Consider the following 23,116-nt stretch of genomic DNA (forward strand, 5'->3'; position numbering starts at 1 on the left):
TTTGAAGGATAATTTTGCTGGATATAGGAGTCTTGGTTGGCAGTTTTTCTCTTTTAGTATTTTAAATATATCATCCCACTGTCTTCTAGCTTCCATGGTTTCTGCTGAGAAATCTACACATAGTTTTATTGGGTTTCCCTTGTATGTGATGGATTGTTTTTCTCTTGCTGCTTTCAAGATCCTCTCTTTCTCATTGACCTCTGTCATTCTAACTAGTAAGTGTCTTGGAGAACGCCTATTTGGGTCTCATCTCTTTGGGGTGCGCTGCACTTCTTGGATCTGTAATTTTAGGTCTTTCATAAGAGTTGGGAAATTTTCAGTGAAAATTTCTTCCATTAGTTTTTCTCCTCCTTTTCCCTTCTCTTCTCCTTCTGGGACACCCACAACACGTATATTTGTGCGGTTCATATTGTCCTTGAGTTCCCTGATACCCTGTTCAAATTTCTCCATTCTTTTCCCTATAGTTTCTGTTTCTTTTTGGAATTCAGATGTTCCATCCTCCAAATCACTAATTCTATCTTCTGTCTCTTTAAATCTATCATTGTAACTATCCATTATTTTTTCTATGTTTGCTACTTTATCCTTCACTTCCATAAGTTCTGCGATTTGTTTTTTCAGTTTTTCTATTTCTTCTTTATGTTCAGCCCATGTCCTCCCTCAATTTATCAATTTCATTTTTGAAGAGGTTTTCCATTTCTGTTCGTATATTCAGGATTAGTTGTCTCAGCTCTTGTGTCTCATTTGAGCTATTGGTTTGTTCCTTTGACTGGGCCATATTCTCAATCTTTTGAGCGTGGACAGTTATCTTCTGCTGCTGGCGTCTGGGCATTTATTCAGATTTCTCTGGGTGTTGGACCCAGCAAGGTTGTAAGATTTTTCTGTGAAATCTCTGGGATCTGTTTTTCTTATCTTGCCCAGTACGTGGCGCACGTGGCACACGTTTGTCTCAAGTGTTTGGAATGGGTCTCCCCCAGTCACCGATCTCCGTGGCCTGGGGCTTTCGTATCCAAATCTCTCCGTTGGTTCAGGAGCCGCGCGTGGTGGGGGCGTCAGCTGCCGCGGCTTGAGGGGACCCTGTGGCTGGTTGCGGGCCGCAGCGGGCCTGGGGGATTCCCCACCGGACCAGGAAGCCTCCCGTGGGGGGGGGGGGTTCCGCGGCTTGGATAGCCCTCCTATCTGAGACTCGTATCCACGGACTCGAAGCAGAGACTCGAAGCCGCCCGCAAAAGAGGGGTGCCACCTGCCTCGGCTTGGGAAACTTGCTTCTCCAATACTCTCAGCCGGCCCGGAAAGGGGGGAGGGAGTAGCTCGGACCACCGCAGCTGCCGCTGATCGGGAGATCGCACGCCGCGCGGGGGTCTCACTGCACCCGAGTCTCGCAGTCAGTCTAGCCAGCCCAGACTTTGGATAGCCCTCTAAAAGCCGAGACTCGAAGCCGCCCGCAAAAGAAGGGCGCCGCCTGCCTCGGCTTGGGGAACTTACTTCTCCGATACTCTCAGCCGGCCCGGGAAGGAGGGAGGGATTAGCTCGGACCGCCGCAGCTGCGGCCGCTCGGGGGTCTCGCCGCAGCCAAGACTCGGAATCAGATTTGCCAGCCCAGACTTTGGATAGCCCTCTGATCCGAGACTTGTAGTCGCGGACTCGAAGCCGCCCGCAAAAGTGTGGCGCCGGCCGCCTTGGCTGGGAAGCTTGTCTCTCCGCGTCCCTCAGCCAGCCCCGGAAGGAGGGAGGGATTAGCTCGGACCGCCGCAGCTGCGGCTGCTCGGGAAATCGCCCGCCGCTCGGGGATCTCACTCACCGCAGCTGAGTTTCGCAGTCAGACTAGCCAGCCCAGACTTGGTTACGCTGTGTGTCCATTCCCTGCTGTAGCCCCGGGAGTTGTTTTGTACTGTTTCTGTTCACCTATTAGTTGATTTGGAGTCGGAGGAACTAAGACGCATGTACCTTACTAAGACGCCATCTTGGATCTCTCCCTATTATCCATCTTTAATCCATATGTTTTACTCGTCTGTTGATAAGGTAGATAAAAGGAGCATCAGACACAAAGTTTTCACAATCACAGTCACAAAAGACTTTTGAAAAGTTTTCCAGATACTAGCTAGTTGGTTCAGTTTGCTAAAGCTGCCAGAACGCAATATACCGGAAATGGATTCCCTTTTACAAAGGGAATTTATTAGGCTACAAATTTTTACAGTTCTAAGGCAGTAACAGTGTTCAAGTTAAGGTATCCAGAAAAAGATATCTTGATTCTGAAGAAAGGCCAATGGCATCCGGAATCTTCTGTCACATGGGAAGGCACATGGCTGGCATATGCTGGTCCTTCGCTCCTTTCAGCTTTGATTCCAGTGACTTTCTCTTTGAGCTTCTGTGGGTCTTTGCTTCATCCTCTAGGGATACTTGTCTGAGTAATCTGTGCTCTGCAGGTCCACTTTTAGCATCTCCGGGATGTTTTTCTCTCTCTGGTCTCTGTATTGGCTTTCTCCAAAATGTCACTGAGCATTTCTTATCTCTCTCTAAATATCTCTGGGCTCTCTAGGCTTTTACTGTTTTTTTATTCTCCTACAAAGGACTCCAGTAAAGAGGATTACGACCCACCCTGAATTGGGTGGGCCACATCTCCATGGAAACAACTTTATCAAAATGTTCTGCTCTCAACAAGTCTGCACCCACAAGAACAATTTGGAAGAACATGGCTTTTCTGGTGTACATAACAGTTTTAAACCAGCGCACTAGTAATAGCATTTCATTAAGCAGCTTTTACCTTAGCTTACACCAGATGATTCTGTCAATGTCCACAAGTTTAATACCCTATGACCCAGAATGAGTTTGCTGAACTTCAAAATCAGTAACTTATGCCCTCACCTAGCATACATGCATCCTGGGAAAATGAGATTATACTGATTTCATGTCTTGATGTGGTCGAGAGGTACAGCATAAAGGCTGAGAGCAGGAGCTTGAGGGTCAGTTTTACTTTGAATCTGGCTACATCTGCTACCAGTTATGTGACCTTGGTCAAATTACCTCTCTGTGCTTCGTATCTTGTATCAACAAAAAAGGAATAATAAAGGTATCTACCTCATGAATTCATGGTATAGAATAAGTGAGTTAAATGTGTAAAGCGCTTAGAACAGTGTTTGGCCCATGGTAAGCACACAATAAATGTTAGTGTGTATTGTTTATATATTATCTCTCTATATTTTTAGGCTTAAAAAACGAGCATAATTTAAAAAAAATAAAGGAAGGCAGGTCATGTTCAGAAAAACTTTATTTACAAAATTGCATCTCAGTTTGCTTTGGTATCACTATTGACAAAATGCCTACCATTCAGATATTAGCTAAAGAGACACACTGAATTTAACTGTACATAAAACAAGAAACCAACACTATCTCAGTTTCCTAATACTTTGTGACCCTGAATGCACCTTCAAAACAAAACAAAACAAAAACTCTTCAATGTACAATGGCTTAGCAAACAACTTTTTAGTTTTTTTACTGTTTAAGGGTTGGGACTACTCATCTAAAATATGCTATTTATAGAGAAAGACCAAAGGGATGGGGTAATGTAAAGAATGAGGGTTTCATTTATTTGGCTTTCATAATAAAATACTAGTAATGGCTTTAAAAAATGGATATAAATAATATCAATAAACAGTATATATTGATAATTTTCTGACCAACTTATTTATCTAACATCACGCTGCAGAATAAAGAAGATTCCTCCATTATTTTAAAGTTTCAATTTATTCTACCTGCTGATTCACAAAATCTTGCTCTATATTAAAGTAGTTAGGACAACCAGTACCCATGGAAACCCAAAAGCCTATTAAAAAATCTTCTGTTAATGCTCAGTTGAGCATTATTCATTAATATATGTGTAAATAATAGCATGCCCTAATTCAGGAATGTAAAACTAATGGTATCTGTCATCAAATTTTAAGAAAAATTCTCTCAGATTAGGAGGTAGCTTGAGTGACATGTGAAAGAATCTCCTATTTGAACTTAAAACACACCTAAACTAGGGTGGGACCTGGAGGAGTTAGTTTGGTAGCAGGTGGAGTAGTAAGCAGTGAAGAAAAAGCAGAAGTAGAAGAAGAAAACTAAATTGTTTCAAATTAAAGTGAGGTAATTAATTTAAGATAGCAAATAAATCAACAAATGCCCATTCTTGCTTTCCAAAAAAAAAAAAAAATCACTGGCAAATTCATAGTAACAATTTAAAAGTTGACCCATTAATATATATTTTAAATAGGAAAAAGTTTGAGTATTATTTATATCATAACTCCACTCATCGAATACATTCTTCTGCTGAGATGTCTAACACATCTTCATCTGCACTCTCTTCTGTATCTGGCAAGTTGCCCCAAAGTAGGAAGTTTACACCTGAAAATAAAATGTCATAAAACAATTAATGTCGCTTCCTGTTGCAAACAGAACGTAATATAGGAAACCTTACATATTAACATTCACATATTCAATCATGGTTGTCAGCAGTAAAGAAAAGCTATTAAAGAATGTACCCCAAGTAAAATTATCTAAAATTAAATTTGTTTTCATTTGGGACATTCAAAGTATTTACAACGTTTAAGCCATGGCTTGAATTCTAGAGTCGTAGAACTCAAAGGTATCTCAGATATCCATTTACTCAAATCCTGCTTCTAGCTAAACTGTCATAATCACTCTACATTGACACTCTTCTAATTTAATGATCTTTAAGAATGAAGATCTCATAAGATTCTTTTAGATTAAGTGCCTCCTCTTTGGAGAGTGCAGAGAAGGTTTTTTTTTAAAAAATAAGTCTCCTCAACTCTTCAATAAGCATTGAAGTTGCTGGTGCCTTTTTTTCTGATTAAAAAAACCAAGGATTTGGAGTCAGTTATATTATGAATTTCAAGCTTTGATATAGGTAGGTTTCAGTCCAGAGCCATGGAACATTGTAAGGTAGAGCTGTAAACTTCAGGATCAAGTTGTAGCAATCAATATAATAAATAAAATAATTATCTATAGCCTCATCGAGAAGAAACAGTCAGGTTTCATATCGAAGAATCCAGCACAGGTATACAGTAAAAGACCAAATGTGCTACAGGATAATGGGATGGTTTATTCTGGATATATGCTAAATTATAAACTGAAAGCATTAAATTAAAAAATAAAATCTCATTATTAATTGTTCTGTAGGAGAGCCAATGAAGTTCAAAAAGGAACAAAAGCAAATCATCAGGTATCCAGTTGTTTGTGTAGGATGACCCAGCGACTCTGGATACTCTGAGACACACTCTGCACACGCTGAGAGCGCAGCAGCATGGTGAAATAGAATGAGCCAGGGTTTCAAGATTTGGTTTGAATCCAGTTTCCGTCATTACTAATACACATCATGGCTGTTTTTACTATTGTTACTACAAATGTATTCAACCACAGATAATATATATTATTATTTTGTGTAGTTAAAATGTTTACATACCATACTATATGGATCTTTTCTAATTTGCATTTTCACTCAATATTATATTTTTGAGATCTACCTATGTTGATATGTATAGATTTAGCTCTGTTAGTGTATTTCTTTTTTTATTTCTGTAGAGTATTCCATGTGTGAATAAAAAAAGGTTGCAAATATAGCCCATTGCTCATCCCTTTCTCTTAACTGCCCATCTTGCATAGGTGCCTAAGAAGACATGTACGGTTACGTGCATTGCTGCGTTGTTGAAATAGTGTAAATAATTGTTTCTCTTTGCTGAGAGAGATACTGGAATTTAATCAAGCAAGCAATTAGCAACTTATGGAAGTTGGTGGTTTATAGATGGCTAGTATTTTATTTTCTGTAATTTTTGTGTTTTATAATAAAAAATCCAAAAACACAACTTTTCCCCCAAGAATGAATGGTGTTCTACTTCTAGTAACATGGCATAAAAGAGCTAGCAGGATAGTAAAGAATTACCAGGCCAAAATCTAAGGGAAAATTATAACTGATAAAGGTGAATGAAAAAACTGAAGTTGCTTGCCTTTGAGACCATTTGCCAATCCTGGAAATGTGAGGTGAAGTTTTCCAAGACTTCTCAGGAAAGGTTTTTGGAAATCAGGTCTGTATGTGGAGGCTAGATCAGTATACAGAACTCTTGGGGTCCTTTTCAGTTTAAACATTCTAGAACATTATAAAGCTTGTTTATATATTCTTTGATGCCTCAGATTCAGGTGCTTCAAGAACAGCCCCCATGCCATTAGAAACCCTCTTTTATATCAAGCATCTAGAAAATCTTGTTTAAATCACAATATTAGGGTTAAAAAGGAGAAGTTTGATATTCTTGGAGATAATATTAGAGACATGAAGCCACTAACCACAATTGGTTCAAAGAAGGAAAAATAAACTAAGAGATTGGATCTGACAGAAGCAGTACCTTCCTTTTTCTGTTAAGAAGGGAGGAAGGAAATCCTGTGATACATCTGTTTCTTATGGATTAGATTCAATGTCAATGAAAGAATGCCGGGCTTTTATCTTTGAAAGATTGACAAATATTAAAAAAAATCAAAATAGAAAAATCTCCACCCTGTGTTTTGAATTCTGTGAAGCAGGAAAAGTAGTATCAAAGCAGAAACTTCCTTTAATTTGTCCCATGAGCAAAACAAATATAAAACTGGAGATCTAAACTAGGAGCCTATATCCCACTTATAGGGATTCAGATAAGCCCTTGCTTGAAAATGGCCTTCTTAACATGCTGGAGTCTTAAATTCAGACCCCCAAATGATGGATTGAGAGAGCCACAGTTGAAACCCAGGGGAGAAAAAACAAATCACAGTCTATAAAAACCCAAGCATAATTGGAGGGTTTAAACACCCTGACAACCTGGCTTGCAATGTATGATCTTTGGTCAATGAAATAAATCATACCTAAAGAAAAAGGAATATGTTTTAAGTTCTGAGGAAACCCAAAACATACCTTTTAAAAATCTGAGGGTTATGTTACTAGAATAAAAAATTTTAAAATGATCCATGGAAATGCACAACACAAACAATGAAATTCTAATTTAAACCACAGAATACAGTTAATAGTAGAATTAGGAAATGTGCTTTAATCAATTGCAGCAAAGTATCACACCAATACAAGGTGTTTATAATAGGATGGTATATGGGAATCCTGTATTTTACACAGGGTTAATTTAATTTTAAAAATTTCTCCTTAAAATAACAACTAAAAACAAACCAGAAACTTGAGAGTGTTACTGCCAACTTATATTGCCAAGTTCTTCAACGTCAACTAGTCTGTTGTGTAAATATATATTAGACATTGAGAACACGTGCCCTGTAACAAAAGTAAATGGCTCCAAACAACATAAAATGTATTCTGTAAATACCCTTTAGGGAATTATTTTCTTACTAAAATAACATATTAGTGTTAAATATTTGCCTTGACTAAAATTCTATGATAAACTACTATATAGATGTCAAACGTCTCTTTTTATTTTTAAGCATCATCATCAAATGGAGAGGTTAGTTAGTCCTCCTCCTCTGCAACCTTCTACCTGAGACTTCCCCTCCCCTTCCCCTCCACCCTCCACAAAGTGACTATCAAATCCAAACTCTTCAAAAATTCTCTGGAATCAGAATATGTATCAAGGCAGCAGTTTAGAGCAAATAAAATATTAATTTTTAAAAGACCAAGAAATTCAGTCAAGTTTGAGCATTTAAATACAATGATGAACATAGAATTGGCACTGAATTTTGGCTAATAGTCTCCATATGTGAATGTTTGAGGAAAGGGACTGAAATTTGAAATTCGCACTCTAGCTGATCCAACCCAGCTAAGAAGGTCTCAGAGGGAATCCTGAAATGATCTATTGGGAGTTTCACTCAGGTATGGATAGACAAATGTTAAAGTCTAGTCTATTGTTTCTTACCTGTGGAATCTAGTCGGTTAATATCATAGACTGCTTGGCTATGAAACATCCAGAAGTGTCCGTTGTTGCAGGAGAGAAGGCAGGGACTGCATGGAACAATCACATGATAACCAACAATGTTCCCACTAAAAAAAAAAAGTAAATGTTGTTAGACGCCATATAATATCTGGCCATTTAACTATTTTATGTGCTAATGTAAATGGATAGTCCATATAATTTAGACCTCACACCCTCTTAGCCACCTCCATTGCTGAGACCTTTGGGATGGGAGTTATCAAGTAAGAAAACAGTCTTTAAAGTTAAGTAAAGAATACTAATATATCCTCACATTTCTTTGCTAGTTTTATTACATTCATTCTCCCTTCAGAAGATGGCTTCTGGATGCCATAAGGTTGTGATGTGCTGTACAGACAAAATATATTAAACTTAAGATCTGCGGGTTCAAAATTTTTGCTATCTCCAAGACTGTGGCTAATTGGGTTCTTACATGTTCTAGTTCCACGCCAGCACCTAAAAACTGTTTCAACAGATGGAAGAGTAGGAAGACAGCATGAGTCCCTATAAACTAAACATAAGCTGGCTGCTCTAATTTTAGTTTCAGTGTTTTGAAGGAATTCAGAAATAAAGCATATCCACAGCCTCTAATGAAAGTTGCAGAAGTTTTTACTGCCTTTAGTATTATACAGCTGATAATAAGTACCTCATTTTTTCAGAAATTGTTCTACTACCTGGTCACATATTAAACAGAGTTAACATGGAGGGAATGTTTTAGTTAATGCCTTTTTTTTTTTTTTTTTGCTGGCCAACACATACTTTAAAACGGCAACATGAACTATTTATTCTTTTGAGTTGTAAAAATCCTTATTATAGTTTGGTCCCACCCTCTGTGATGTGGGAGGCAGACATTTTTGTGAGGTCCTCTACAGGATACTGTAAAAGGTATCAGCCCACCTAAAATACATCTTCTAATCATAATCTGTTTGGAGGACAAATGAGAGCAAAAGTTGTTCTTGGATTCGACTGACAGTTATTTGTAAGACTATATTGCAAGAGTAAATCTTTGGCTTTAATTATCATCTATTTTCATTATTCAATTAATGTTTATTCAGCACCTACTATGCACCAGGCACTGCTCTAGATGCTAGGGCTAGCTAGAGCAGTGGACAAAACAGGTCCTAATTCTTATAGAGCTAGCATTCTAGTCAGGGCACAACAGATTATTTCGCTCCCTTGTTAAATTCCCTTCAGAGTCTTTCCATTAGCCAAAAACAAAAAACAAAAACAAAATTCCAAACCAAGATCTAAATCTGTGTTCCCTACAACAGTGGTCCCTAACTGCACGTGGCTACTGAGCGCTTGAACTGTGGTTAGCCTGAATTGAGATGTGCGGTAAGTGTAAAAAACATAAATAAGAGTTCAAAGATTAAGAACAGAAAAATAAAACAAAGTCTTTCCTCAATAATTGTTTTATGTTGGTTAAAGGCTGATATTCAGATATAGTGAGGAAAATAAAATATACGATTAATATTAATTTCACATGTTTCTTTTTAAAATGTGGTTACTAGAAAATCTTTAATCATATATGTGCCTTGCATTATATTTCTATTGGGTAGCACTGCTCTAGACTATCTAGTCTCTGACCCTTTTGAATAACTTTTACTACTCTCCCCCCATGCCCACAATGTCTCAGCCACATTGGCCATCATCTTTTTATTCCTTAAACATGTTAAGCTTCTTTTTGCTTGGGCTCTTTGCATTCGCTGGTCCTTCTGCCCAGAATATTGTCCCTCTGGCTCTTCACTCGTTGGAACTCAACTCCAATGTTCCCTCCTCATGCGACTGTGTCTCTAAACATGTTATCTAAAATAGTCCTTGTCCACTCTCCCACCTCCCAACCTCTATTATTCTCTATCAATTATTATTATTATTATTATTGCATTTGGAACATTTCCCATCATTTTAAATATCTTATTTACTTAAATATCTCATTGTCTTTCTGCTAGAATATAATTTCCAAAGGCCAATGACATTGCCTTGATTATCATAGCAACTCTAAATGAGTAAATTAAAAATACATTTTAATTTTTATTTTAAAATAAGGAAATAGAGGTTTAGAGGTTTAAGGAATTTATCAAAGATCACAAAGAGAGTAAGGGAGGGCCAAAGCTCAAACCTAATTTCTATGACTGTAAATCCAAGTGTTTTTTTCCCCCTAAACTACATTGCCTTGTTCCGAAATTTAAAGTGACATTTGTGAATGCATTTCAAAAAATTGTAAAATCATATACAAATGTAAAGTATCATAAAACCCTTTTTCACTGTTTTAAGAAACAAATGTTTTTTTAATGGATAATTGCATAGGTTATAATGAGTGCTCATTGCAGCCCATTGATGCTGTGCTTCAGCATCAACATCCATCTTCCAAACCCAGGGCTATGTAAAATATTGTGACAAATTACCATTTTAAACATGCGATGTCCTTCAGTTTACATTTGCAGATTTCAGTGAAATAACATCCTCCAATGAAATCCACTGCACTGGAGAGGAAAAAGTGTAGAAATACACAAATGTACTTTTGATTGTGATTTTTACACAAGTTTTGTAGACCTAAAAAGCTGAGACTTGCATAGCCATAGCATATTTTGTAAGAGTCAGTTAATATTTGTGAGCTTACCATAAATAGCTGATAAAATTTCCATTTAAAAAATCTTGTGTGTTTATTAATTCACACATATTTAAAGCAAGTTAATCCACCACTGTAACTCCTACAAAGGAGAACGGATAATAGGAAAGACCTCATTCACCTATCTGAGCTCTTTTTATGAATGCCTTATTACTTACCAAAGTTATTGCAAAGATGAGTGGGTTAATTTCTTAAGTGTATGAAAGACTGTTATTAAAATGAAAAAACACTAGAAAATAAATCACAGAAACCTTGCAATAGTAAGTTTTATATTTACTGTCTAGTGTTTTCTTTTTTGCCGTACATATGCAAGCACAAAATTTTAACTCATTCATTTCTGCAATAGGGAAGAGCCTTCGGCTTTGCTGTTAGGCATGACAACACTTCACTTAAACCAATTCAAACCAGGACTTCAAGGGAGGAAGAGTAAACAGTTTTAACTGGGTATATTTTAAAGATTAAAAAAATTCTTATGAAATTCATTTTAAAAATGTGGTTATTAGCTTGCTTCTCTTGGTTTTGCATGTAAAAACTTGAACTGTCCACCTATATTTTGGCTAATTATCCTTTTATGTTAATGATAAAGTTTCAATAAAAAGTTAAATCTTGAATATCACGTAGAGCACATATGTATATGTTGACTATGGAAAGAGAAACTACCTTTTAGAGTTGGAAAAAGGTACATTTGAGCAAATTCTTATGGACTCTACCCTAAAAAAGTGGTTGAAAAAGAATTTTAAAAGAGTTTAATTATGTGCAACGTATTTAAAATAGGTTTTAAGGGAGCAAGGGTTAAGGGCTAATTTTCTCTTTCATTCCATAAAATCTGTCTCCCATTCTTCTCAGAAAAAGTTTGGAAAAGAATACTGAAATAGATGGACATGGATCTGATTCAGCAAGCTAATTGTAGATAATGATAGAAAACACTGGTTTCTGGTGTGAAATATTATGGATTAAGAAAAACCAAAAAACTTAAATGGCCTCTCTTCTCCAACAGCCCAGAAAACCGTGCCTGAATTTCCCTAGAGAACAGGTCATGGACTTGCTCCAGAGAGATAGGGTGGCTGGGCAGGGCACCGCGCCAGATCCAACCCAAGGGATATGTGGTCACATGACTATAATTGACCTAGAAGCATTACATCAGGATTGGCCACTTTGGCCAAACCACAGACTTTGTCCAGACAGTCTGCCCACTTAGTTATACACCAAGGGGTTATCAGACGGTTGGGACTAGCTGGAACACCAAAATGATAACCTCCTTGTTGACTCCCAGAGGTCCAAGCCGTACACTTTTCCCACTTAAAGGCTACCGTTGCCCGCCACTAGCATGACTTACTTGGTAGGAGGAATGTCTGTAGAGAAAAGGTCTATTTCAGTATCAGCCAGCAAAACAGCCTTCATTCCCCTAGAGCTGAGCACTTGTTTACAAAATTTGCAACACACGATGGACACACACCGGTCCTTGAAACTACAGCTGTTGGTTGACATGGCGTCTCAGGAAGGATGAGGTGGGGGATTTTGAAAAGTAAACAAGAGCAGTACCCTGCCTGGTTTGGTTCCCTTAGGCTGAAGATCAAGTTATGAGGCTTCCAGCTTTTCTAAGCCCTAAAATTGAGAAGGAAATGCGTTCTTTTCTGTTTTCCCGGTGAGAGGGTAAAGGTAATTATTTATTGAGTAGATGCAGGGAAGAAGCAGCAAATTTGGCTTTCCTTTCAACTTTATGGAAAGGGAGTAGAGTTTGAAGTGGGGAGGAGGCAAGCTGCAAAGGGCTTCGGGACCTTCTTTACAGCTTTTCTTTTCCTCTATCAGAACAGATCCTTTCCTCCCTAGCGCCCGCCGCTTCGGCAATTCCCTTAGCTTCCCTAGTAATACCTTTCCTTCAAAAATCTTCCCTTTTAAGACGTCCCCTTTCCCAGCATGAAGCTCCTCCCTTGGAGCACTCCAATTCCTCTCTCGAATCGTGGTTTAAGCGTCCCTACCCACGCCTCTTCTTTGGAAATCTTTCTCTTCTTCCCAAGATTCAGAAGTCCCCTCAGCTTTTCCCACCGGTACGATCCTTGGTTCTCAATCCTCCCTTTCTCTCCCGTGAACCTCCTCCGCTCTGCTCGTTCGCAGGCCCCTCGCTTTACTTCTCTCCTGGCAGCCCCCAGCGTGCTCGCCCTCGCGCCGTGGCTCTCGCGTACTCCCTCTCCGCCCCTCTCCCTTAGTGACCCCCGCCGTCCCCGCAGCTCTCCCCCGGAGCGGCCGCTCGATGCGCGCGGTGATGGTGGTGGGGCGGGCTGGGGTCACTTTGAGGGGTCTCAGTCGGCGTTGTGGGCTCGGTCACCCAGCACGGCGTTTTTTGCTCCCTCTTCCGCTTTCTCTGCCTTTCCAACCGGCTGTCAGTTTGAATTACCAACGCCGCGCCCAGATTGGGAGAACTCAAGTTCGCCCACGTTGCGTATTGGAAGGTTCTGGGGCCTTCCCCTGTTGAGATCTTAGTGGCCTGGAGACCGGCCGCCCCGCCCCAGTAACGGTGCCGAGATTAGTTCGGCTCTGTGGTTGGTCGAGCTTGGCCCCTCCTCTGGTCTCATTGGCTAGCTGCGGAGCTTTGGGCAAATCCCTACTCCCGCCATAGTGAAGCTGACAAGGCACGCCCTTCGCGCTTCTTATTGGAAGACGTTCTACATTCCCCTCCGGTCTCTACTCTCCGTTGGCTAAAATTCTCCGCAACGCACCACCTCTCTTACCCGGTCCAATTGGTGGTGCCTTCTCTCAGGAGTTTGTGTTTGGCTGTTGGTTCCATCTTAATCCCTCCCATCGATTCTCCTCTTGGGTTCGACAACCCGAGGAGGAGCTTATTCTGTGACCACGCCTCGGTAATACTAGTCACACCTCCAAGTTTCTCCAGCCCTTCCTCTTCATTCCTGGCCTCCTCGGGATCAGCTATTCCTATTGGCTAATGTCCCCATCGATCGGTAGAAAACGGGCGGTGATTGGCGAGGGGGTGGGTTCTGCTTCCCGGCGGGGTCCTGCGGAGTTGGCGGAGTCTCCGCTGGGGAGTAGGTGGCCGAGCTGCGTAGAAGCGGGTGGCGGGGAAGAGAGGGGTGGAGAGCTGAGTGGGAACCGGAGCCGGGGGCCTGGGACCCGTCGCGTCAGAGCCAGGTAAAGGCTCCTTCCCTCTAACATTTCTTCTTCCAGTCCGCCGAGCAGGAGTCTTGACTGAACAAATCCGGTTAGAGGCGGGAAGGAGAGGGCGCTGATGCCGCTTGCGGCATTGCCTTAGTGGTGCCGCCCGGAATCCCTTAGATTCCCGCCCCCCACCCCCCGCCCTCCCAGACCCTCTCCAAATCTCCCAGTACAGCCCATAATACTTCTCAGGGCTGCGTCTCTCTTCGCCTTTCACCGCACAGCCTGGGACTCTGCCCTTGCTCACATGCCGCAGCGCCGCGCGCAGCCGGTTCTCTCCCCAGTTCCTCCACCTTAGTCTACGTTTTCGTCAGTCGTCGTTGATCCCCGTGGCCATCAGCTTCCTTGGTCTCCAAGTCGTGACCCAGCCTAGGACCCAGGATGTGTGTTCTGCACTGCTTCCGGGGATCTTCCCCTGGCCCAGCTCCCCGGCTCGCGGCTGTATCTACTCCCATCGCCAGATCCACATCGCGGTCCCCAAAGTTGCTAATATCCTTGTGTTTCATGTAGTGTCACAGTCCAACACCCCCCACCCCAACCTGATCCTTCTCTTGCCTCTCTCTGCCTTCAAAGCGTTTTCAGATATGCTCCAGTCATTCCCGGGCCTCAGGACCCCATCTCACCCTCCCCCGCCCCAACCCAGTTTCCTGCCCGCCTGATCCACGCCGCCTCTGATCCCTCTCTTCCTCTCTCCGTGCAGCCCTTCCTCCGCCGCGGGACGAGGGGGACACTAGCTGGTTGTCTTCTCCTCGCGGAAAGGGAAAGGGACGAGGAAGGAGGGAGGGTCGCCGCCGCGGCGCGTCGTGGAGTGAGACGCCAAGGTCTGCGCTCGCGGCGGGTTCCCTCCTGCCTCCCCCCGGCCTTCGCTAGGGCGGGATATCCTCCCGCATCTCCTATGTCGGGGAGTCGGGACTTCGACCCTCAGCCCCAGAGTACACACACGCACACACACACTGTACACACGCACACACACTCATGCACTGCTTGGGATTGGGTGCGTATCTGAGTTTTCGGGGCACGGATGATACTGGAGGGGTGGCATTTAGAGTCACTCTCCTCCCTGGCTGGGGGAGGCCACGGCTGCCTTCCGCCCCCGGGTTTTCCCGGCTCTGACCCTCGCCTCTAACCGGTTTCCTGCTTCTGCCGACCACATTGTTTTCCTGGATGTGTCCCGTGCCGAGTAGGCTTTTTCCTGCAGATTCTTCCCCTCCCCCGCCCCCCCAATATTTTGCTGCCAGGGGAAGCTAGTAACCAAAAACAAAACAACTGGGAGGAGGAACGGGAGGGAAAAGAAGTTGTGTTTCGGTGGCTCGTTGCTTGCGGGCTTTGATCCCTCCTTTGAAGTCCCGGGGGTTGTCCCAGCCGGGGGTCTGGGACCGCGTCAGAGGCAAGGCCGGGAGGGCCCCCTCGGGCTGGCCTCTGCCCAGCGCTGGCGGGGGCCGGAGGCCAGGCGGCAGCCGAGGTGCCGCAGTCCCCGCCCGGAGCCCGGTGTTCCCGTCGCAGTCCCTGCCTGAAGCTTGCCTAGGCGGCTGCTCCAGAGTGTTTTCTTTCAGCCTTAAAACAAAATCCGGAGGGAGCTTCCTTCCTCCTTTCTCAGCTGCACGGGGCTCAGCGGGCCAGGCGGCGTTTGGCCGCTATGAATGGGCCCAGACCGGGCTCGGAAGGACGTCCCCTACCCCACCCCCGCCGCGATTAGAATCTGTGCTCGGGCTTATCGCCCCCCTCCCCCTTTTCCTGCATTTACAGGCAAGTGAACCAGAGCAAACGACTTCCGATCCAGTCCTCGCTACTGCGGCTCCCGTTTGGGATTTGATTTGCAGCATCTACGAGCCTGTGCAACAAAAAACCGCGAAGCACGCCCAACCCTCCCTCGGCACCCCAATACGCACCCACTGTCTCTCTCGGGGACACAGCTGGGCGCGTCCACACCCCCGCAACCCCACACCATGTTGTTGTGCGGAAGGACTTCCACTCCCCGCCTGTGTCGTTGATGTCAGACCCCAGGCCAGCCTCCGGGCGCTGCAGTTCTCCCGGCTAATGCTGAGGCTGCGTCGCGGGCTCTAGCACAGGAATCGGCAGGCGCCGCGCCCGGCCCCAGCACCCACCGTCTGCATGTGCCCGCCGTAACCGTTTGCCCAGTCCGCAGCCCGCGCTCTCCCCGGAGCGCTGGAGACCACCGCGGGGGCCCCTTCTGCCTTCGGCAAAAGCGGTCCTGAAGGTATTGATTTTGGTGGTTGGCTTTTTCTCTTGGATCTATCAATTCACAATTCGAATTTGGAAGAAAGAAGGAAAACATGACGTCTCCAGCCAAATTCAAAAAGGATAAGGAGATCATAGCAGAGTACGATACTCAGGTCAAAGGTAAGGACTTTGAAAAATAGCATAATGCATGTGCTGTATGGACCTGTGAGGCATGTATTTCCATCCTGACTTGCAGACTCTTTGGGTGGAGCAGGTGGGGTGAGGCCGACCCCAGAGGTGGTTTCATAAGTGGTTGGGAATCACCAGTGCCAGGAGCTAAGGGACGTTTTTGGAGTGGGCTTCAGATTTGTCTTTTTGAGGCTGCCTGGGCCATTATTATGGCAGCCCTTTCCCCCAGGCTGTACCAGGTGGGGGGAGGGGCCGGAGGTTCTTAGCTGGAGAAGGCTGCAGTTTGCCTCAGGATGTCTGGGCCAGGTTTCCTTGAAGGACATCTGAAATCTGACAGGTGTTTGGAAATTTCTGTATCCGAGGTTGAAGAAGAGTCCAGGCAGGGAAAGGCAGCCTTGAGAAGGTGTACCATTTGAGAGCCCTGGGAGAGGTGGGGACTGTTGCTGATGCGCTCTATCAAAATATGAGATTTGCTGTGGCATTGGTCACAGAAAGTCCATAGCTACCTTTGGTGTGCACCTCATACCTACCTGGTCCCTGGTTGCCTAGCAGACAGTCAGAGAACAGACAGAATAAGGTCACCCACACCTGGTCTCCAGTCTCCAGCCTCATTTAAATCTGAATGGAGTTGGGTTGTTAGGGTGGCCAGTTGGTGGTGATTCTGGAAAATGGGAAGACGTAATTGTTTAACCCTTGTGTGTTATTGCTGTCTATCTCAGAATACATGCCTTTAAAGCCCTATTTTCTTCCCTGCAAAAAAAAAAAAAAAAATGTGAAGGTAAGGCAAAATGTGGACCTGAAGAAAATCAAGCCACCTGTCTCTACATCTAGTCCTCTGCTAGACTTGGTGGGTGAATCTGGATCTTGTTGCCAGATAGCCTTTTCCTAACCAGCAGTTCCCTTTGGAGAGATCCTGCCTGTTGTAAGAGCCCCAGCCTGCGTTTGTGCAAGGTGCTGTCCCTTCATGGCCAGTTACTGGGAAGAGCCATGTGACTATAGCCCATTGAGACCTCAGCTGGGAAATGGGAGAGGTGGGTGGCCTTGTATGTTATGCCACATGGTTAGAGCTCTGGGTTTTCCTTTGTTTCAGAGTAGAGAGTGAGGGGCTCCTCCTTCTTTCCCTGCACCAATGCAAGGAGACCTTTTCCTATCCTAGATGACTTGGGAAGGGCCATGTCTCCCCGCTGATGATTGCCTGAGGGGCTGTAGGGGTAGAGTTTGAGATGGTCAGCTGCCTTATCTCTTGGAGGATTGGAAGGTGGTTTGAGGTCCCATTGTGCTTGCAGGATTTTTATATATCAGCTTGGTCAACCTGGAATTACCTTAAGGGACCTTCTGTCCATTTGGCTGAAAATACTGGTAGGTTTATTACGGAGAAGGAGAAGTTTACTGATGGATAGCTTCAGTTGAGCTGAGATTGGGAGAGGTGTGGTTATGAGTTATAATTGAGGTCTTGGCTTCTTGTCACTGCTCATAATCTGTGCCTGTTTTTGTAAACAATAGGCTACTGGACTCCATGTCCTGCCCACGTGCACTGCATTCTGCTCCTGGAATCCCCCTGTAGTTTTAGCCACATATGTCATTCTTTTTTCACATCCTATTCTTAACTGTTGCCATAGGAAACGCTAATAACTTTGACTTTCCCAGGTTTCTCTTTAGAAGCACGCCATTTGACAAAGTGCAAAGTGGTTTTGCATGTTTAGTTTTTGCAAGGTTCAGGGTTGAAAGGTGTTAATAGAACCGTATCTGCCAGTTCCTTATTGGTAAAGGATTTCTCACAAGTGTCTCAAAATTAAACACTTTGTGTATTTACAAACATTTCTCATTGAGATGATGTAATGCTGTTGGCTATTTGGGGTTTCTCTTCTTCCTTAGGACAGCAAGTTTTGCTTTGCTCTGATATTTTTCCAGTGACACGCTTAAAGATCATAGAATTTTATAGGTGACCAACCAAGCATGATGTCTTACTCAGAGAAGCTGCCTGATGAATGCTTATGGTTTGCATCGTTTAGTCCCTCATTTTACAGCCGAGGAGAGTACAGAGAAATTAAGAGGATAGTCCAAGGTCACACAACTAGATGGTGGTAGATTTGAAACCTGCAGCAGGCTGACTCCCAGTTCTCTATTGTATTATCTTTACTATGAAACACATCCTCTGACTTGGGTGGGAAAAAAATAGAAAGTTCTAAAGAAGCCAAGAATCCATCAATGAATAATAGTCATAATAATAATAATAATAGGTTACATTTTGAGTGCTTACTTGAGTGTTCCTGACTATCCCAGGTGCTTTCCATGAATTGTCTCATTTAATCCTTAACCCTAACCCAGGAGCAGGTATAATTATCACCCTCCATTTGCCACATGAGGAAACCGAGGTTTCAAGAGGATAAAAAGCCTGCCCAAGGTCACATGGTCAACCCATGGCAGTTCGATTCCATTCCTTTACCCAGCAGCTATTTATTGAGTGCCTGCTATGTGCTCTGAGGGCTGGTGATATAGCAGTGAGCAACACAAAGTCTCCATCCTCAAGGAGCTTACGTTTTAAAGGAAACTCCAGAACTGGTGCTTTGTATAAGAGCAGGATTTGGAGACAAAATACCAGGTTCTGTATTGCTCTCTGCCCCTCATGAGCTGGAAGCTCTTGGTTAAAATCATTAGGAGTTCAGCTTTTTAGGTGTTATGTGGGGCTCATTGTGTGGCAAGCCTTACTCCTCTTACAGATGCCAAGATAAAAATGAAAATTGCCATAATAGCGAATTTGTGGTATGGTCTTGTGACTAAGAGCGCAGTTTTAGAGTTATATAGATGTAGGTTTAAATCTCAGCTCTGCCAGTTGCTTGCCTTGCCACCTCAGACAAGTTATATGACTTGTCTGAATTTCGGTTTCCTAATTAGTATAATAGATAAAATTATACCCATTTTGTAAGATGGCATGAACATTTGATGAGATAGTATATACATAAATCATTTACCATAGGATCTGACATTTGAAAGTGCTGAATAAATAGTACTGTCTACTTGTCTGTCATTGAGCCTTTCTTGTTGAGTTGGGCAGGCTGTTAAGGCTGTGTTGTATATATACTCCCAAAGCCCCAGCTGTTAAAGGATGGGAAACAAGTCTAGGAATGAAACTTGAGTTCTAGTTTAAGTTCTTCCAGTAGTAATGAAAGATACCCTGGTCAGTCACTTAGCCTCTCTGAGCCTCAGTTTACTTTCCTGTAAAGTGAACAGGTGAAGTGTCTAATCTGCAGGACATTTATTGGCTGCTGTTGTTTCGTAGGTTTCTGGATCCTGTGTTTTGATCAGAACAGCATGAATCAAGTGGACTCTAGATGGACCTTGTGGGGCTCTCTCTATTCTGTGTTTTGCTTTCCTTTAAATCACCTGCTTGCATGTGCTGCGAAGGTCTTCTGAGGCTACTGCCCCAAACCCTAGCCCCTGTGGTTTAGTGTGCGTGCCTCCTTAGTCAGCCTGCCTTGTAGCCTTTAAAAAAAACATCATTGTTTCTGGTTTGTAGGTATTCAAATTCCTTTGTAGTTTCTGCCTCTCAGTGTCTGACTTAAAAGAAATAATAATCTTCGTGTTTTTGCCTAGCTTTTTTCCATTTACAAAGCCCTTTCTTATACATTTATATCTGAAAATTCTTGACAATCCTGGCTGTCATAGCCTGAGGCCTTTTGGCCTCTGGCCTCTTAGTGACTGTGCTGGGATTGGAGCAACTAAACTGGTGGTTAAGATACAGGGCGTGTTTACCAGAGATGTTAACCTGGGTGGTATTTGAATGAGTTCGTGACTCTGCACACAGTCCGGGTATTGTTCTTTCCTTATTCAAATCCCCCCCTTTCCTTTATCCTCTCCATACCTTGACTTTTTACAGTCTCCCAGAGAGCTTGAGATTGAGAGTTGATACAAATATTCCAGGAGGAATGGTCGGAAACAGAGTGGCACTGTGTGCTGAGCAGTCAAATTCTCTTTCTTGAGAACATTAGGGGTCTTGTCTTTTTTTTTCGAGTCTTAGGAGAACAGTGTGTATGTACCACAGGGCTGGGGAGTGAAATTTTGTAATTTCCATCTGGAGCATTTTGACAGAAAAAGCTCATGCCTCTGCCTGGAACAGTTTAACCCTTTGAGAGCATGAGGCGAAATTGAAAACTCTAGTCATATTGTATGTATGTGTGCACTTGGGAATGCTGATTGCTGGTATTTAAACAAGCTCATTCCCCTGGGAGATCTGAGAGCTTCTTCACTCCTGCCGACAAAGGTCTTCTCTGATGCTTCTTTCCTCCCAGCCCCCATTTCCCAAGGGAGTTTTAAATATAATCAGTTTGTGAAAAGCTGCAGTAAAACATCTCATTGGAATCCCCAAGCAGATGCTATCATCTTCCTGGAAGATGATTGAAAGCTCTGCTTCCCCTTGCTCAGGGAAAATAGCAACTCTGCAGTAAGGCGAACTCTTGAGTGAAAATGAAACCCTTGGAAAAATTCAAGTGTTCTGCATCTCAGAGAAGAAGGGCCTTGGAAGAAGGTGGTCGGCAAGGAGCCAGGGGATGCTGTGTGTTGTGGAAAGCCGCGGTGGTTGCAAACAGTGTTCATGAGGAGTCCTTAGCTTTTCCTTGTGTGGGCATTCTGTGGAATGGAAATAGGAATTTCCTTTGGAGAAGCCCATTTGGTAGTTTAATGGCCGCATGCTTGTACATTGCACAGGTCCAAAGCGCGGACAAGCCATGATCTATTTCTTTGTTATGAACTTTGAGGTTTGTAGAATCAGACCTGGCCCTCATATGTAGGGTCCACCCTCTTTTAAACTCAGCAGATGCTCAGTCCCTGGCTTATAAACTCCCTCTTTTCACTTAAGGTAAATGTGGGCAGCTCAGGAGCACCTCTTGAGTTGTCCTTCCAGAAGAGGTTTTGTTTTCTTCATGGGAACCTTATGCCCCTACATCTGAGGGCTTCACCAGGAAAATCTGTCCATATGTAAATTTTGACTGATATTAAAATTCAAGTGAACAATTTTAACCTGGTATCAGTTTCAGAATTGGCATTTTGGAGAATCAGAGAAAGTTACCTATGAAGTTGCTTGATTTAAAAATAAATTAAAAAAATAAATAAAAATAAAAATAAATTATAAGAGCACTTAAAAACGGTTTTAAAAATTACAAAATGCCACTTTTACTGATTTTGAAATAATGAGTAAGCACTTTCACCCCCACGCCCTGCCCCCACCCCCCTTTTTTAATATCCTCTACACCAAGTGTACGTGTTTCTTCATAATCACCTCTTTATTTTAGAGTCCAGGCTTTTAATGTATGTATGCATCCACATTTCATCCCATGCATGTGCATTTATAATATGAGCATTGCATATTAATAATAAAGTTTTATGCCTTTTAATAATTACACGAATTGCTAAACTTTTACTATGGTATTTTTAGCAGCTTTATTAAGTTTTAATTGGCAAACAATAAACCGCATATGTTTAAGGTATACAGTTTGATAAGTTTTGACATGTTGTATACCTAGGAAACCATCACAACAGTTTCTTCATTATAATGCATTAGTAAATTAGTAAATACTGACCACCTATAGGAAAGAAATTGTTTAAAAATAAGTAAAAGCCAAATATTATCAGGTTTAAAAAATTAATAAATAATAAATACATAATGATACAAACTACCCAGATTGGTTTCTGGAAAATTTGTTTAACCTTAGTGAAAAATACAAATAGTCTTACAGGTAAGGTGGGTTAATTCTTATTTCAGTCATTATGATGTGTTTAGGTGGGAGGTTACAGGATGGGTGGGAAAAAGAAAAGAAAAAAATCTTGGATGTTAGGATTGGCAAGTTGACAATATCTGTTTGCCTACAGACCTTGCTAGAACCAGTCCCCAGGGCCTGGAGCTTCTTCTGAAGGGGTCACAAGTGAGCTGGATGCCAAGGACAAGGGCAGGGGGCTTCTGTGGGAGATCTGCTTGGAATGTTATAAATATGACTTTTTTTCCTCTAATGATTCCCTGTTGCCTGATGAATAAATAAACTTTCTTTTCCCAGATTGACATTAATTTGGTTTTCAATTTGGCTGTAGTCTATCATTTCATCCATATTTTAAATTTTTCCTTAGGACAAGATGCCCATCTATACTATTTGCCGATCTTTAAACATTTATGCTATTAGCTAACATTTTGCTGTTTTGGTGGAGGCTTACTATGTGCTAGGCATTGTGCTAAGTAAGTGCACCGATTATTTTGTGATCTTTACGCCAACGCCGAGGAGTAATATATTGCTATTGTCCTGTTTTGCTGATGAAGAAAGTGAGGTGTAGGAGGTTCAGTAACCCTCCCAGGGTCACAGCTAGAGAAGGATGCAGTGGAAATTAGAAACTCAGCCATCACCAGACTCTCAGTTCTGAATGCTGTTCATAGAATGTCTCTTTCTTCCGACATCTTCACCTACTGAAAGCTGACTCTTCTGGTTAAACCACCTTTTCTGGGATGCTTTTTTTGCTCACTGTGACCAAAAATGACCCCTCCCTCTATTTCACTCAGACAGTTCCTCTTTTTCTACTACTCATACTGCCTCAGGTTTTGTATATTTGTATTTCAGTCTTTCTGTTTTCTTCTAGGCTCTTGGTTTTGAGGGTTTGTAGTGCAGTGCAAAGAATATAGGCTTTAAAACCAGCCCTCAGTGGGAATTTTGTCAGCATCACCTCCTTGCTGTATGGCCTTGTTTAAGTCACTCAACTTCTTTTTCAAGCTTCCTCTTCTGTGACACAGCAGTAACAAGACCTACCATGCTGGTTTGTTGTGAATGTGCGTAAAGTACTTACTCAGTGTATGGAAAATATTAAGAGTTGATAAACAACTCTTGTTAGAAGGCTCTTTATGTTGGCTTGAAAGGATTATGTACCCTAGAAAAGCCATGTTTTAATCCTGATCCATTTTATGGAGGCAGCCTTTTCTTTTCATTCCTATTCAGCACTGTAGTCTGGAGACTTGATTAGATTATCTCCA

At 42.6% G+C, this 23,116-nt stretch overlaps 2 protein-coding genes across 14 annotated transcripts in view; one reads left to right on the forward strand and one right to left on the reverse strand.

Moving 5' to 3' along the window:
• Nucleotides 1-3,257: 3,257 nt before the first annotated feature.
• Nucleotides 3,258-13,513, reverse strand: FAM72A (family with sequence similarity 72 member A). Of its 4 annotated transcripts, XM_077157604.1 has the most exons (5): nt 13,302-13,510; nt 11,909-12,177; nt 10,349-10,426; nt 7,890-8,014; nt 3,258-4,380 (listed from the first exon to the last, which is right to left on the reverse strand). In XM_077157604.1, the coding sequence occupies exons 2-5, from the start codon at nt 12,058-12,060 to the stop codon at nt 4,286-4,288; spliced, it is 450 nt and encodes a 149-aa protein (XP_077013719.1). In that variant the 5' UTR covers nt 12,061-12,177; nt 13,302-13,510; the 3' UTR covers nt 3,258-4,285. The 4 variants fall into 4 exon arrangements, with proteins under 4 accessions (XP_077013719.1, XP_077013718.1, XP_077013720.1 ...); XM_077157603.1 differs by having other exon boundaries at nt 11,909-13,510; XM_077157605.1 differs by lacking the exon at nt 10,349-10,426 and having other exon boundaries at nt 11,909-13,513.
• Nucleotides 13,506-23,116, forward strand: part of SRGAP2 (SLIT-ROBO Rho GTPase activating protein 2) — a 262,852-nt gene continuing 253,241 nt past the window's right edge. For 3 of the 10 annotated variants that reach the window (XM_077157601.1, XM_077157600.1, XM_077157599.1), the window contains exons 1-2: nt 13,555-13,716; nt 15,487-16,101. In XM_077157601.1, the coding sequence (XP_077013716.1) occupies nt 16,035-16,101 (67 nt within the window). In that variant the 5' untranslated portion in view covers nt 13,555-13,716; nt 15,487-16,034. Of the gene's footprint in view, nt 13,717-15,486; nt 16,102-23,116 lie in introns of all 10 variants that reach the window. The other 7 variants (XM_077157593.1, XM_077157591.1, XM_077157595.1 and 4 more) reach the window with 7 other exon arrangements.

The sequence above is a fragment of the Tamandua tetradactyla genome, chromosome 4 (assembly GCF_023851605.1).
Source record: "Tamandua tetradactyla isolate mTamTet1 chromosome 4, mTamTet1.pri, whole genome shotgun sequence".
NCBI lineage: Eukaryota > Metazoa > Chordata > Mammalia > Pilosa > Myrmecophagidae > Tamandua > Tamandua tetradactyla.

Coding starts and splice junctions, on each gene's coding strand:
- FAM72A (XM_077157604.1), bottom strand. CDS start 12,060: ATGTCAACCAACAGCTGTAGTTTCAAGGACCGGTGTGTGTCCATCGTG. Junction 10,427..11,908: donor ACAGACATTCCTCCTACCAA/GTAAGTCATGCT, acceptor TTTCCTCTCCAG/TGCAGTGGATTTCATTGGAG. Junction 4,381..7,889: donor TAACCGACTAGATTCCACAG/GTAAGAAACAAT, acceptor TTTTATTTTCAG/GTGTAAACTTCCTACTTTGG.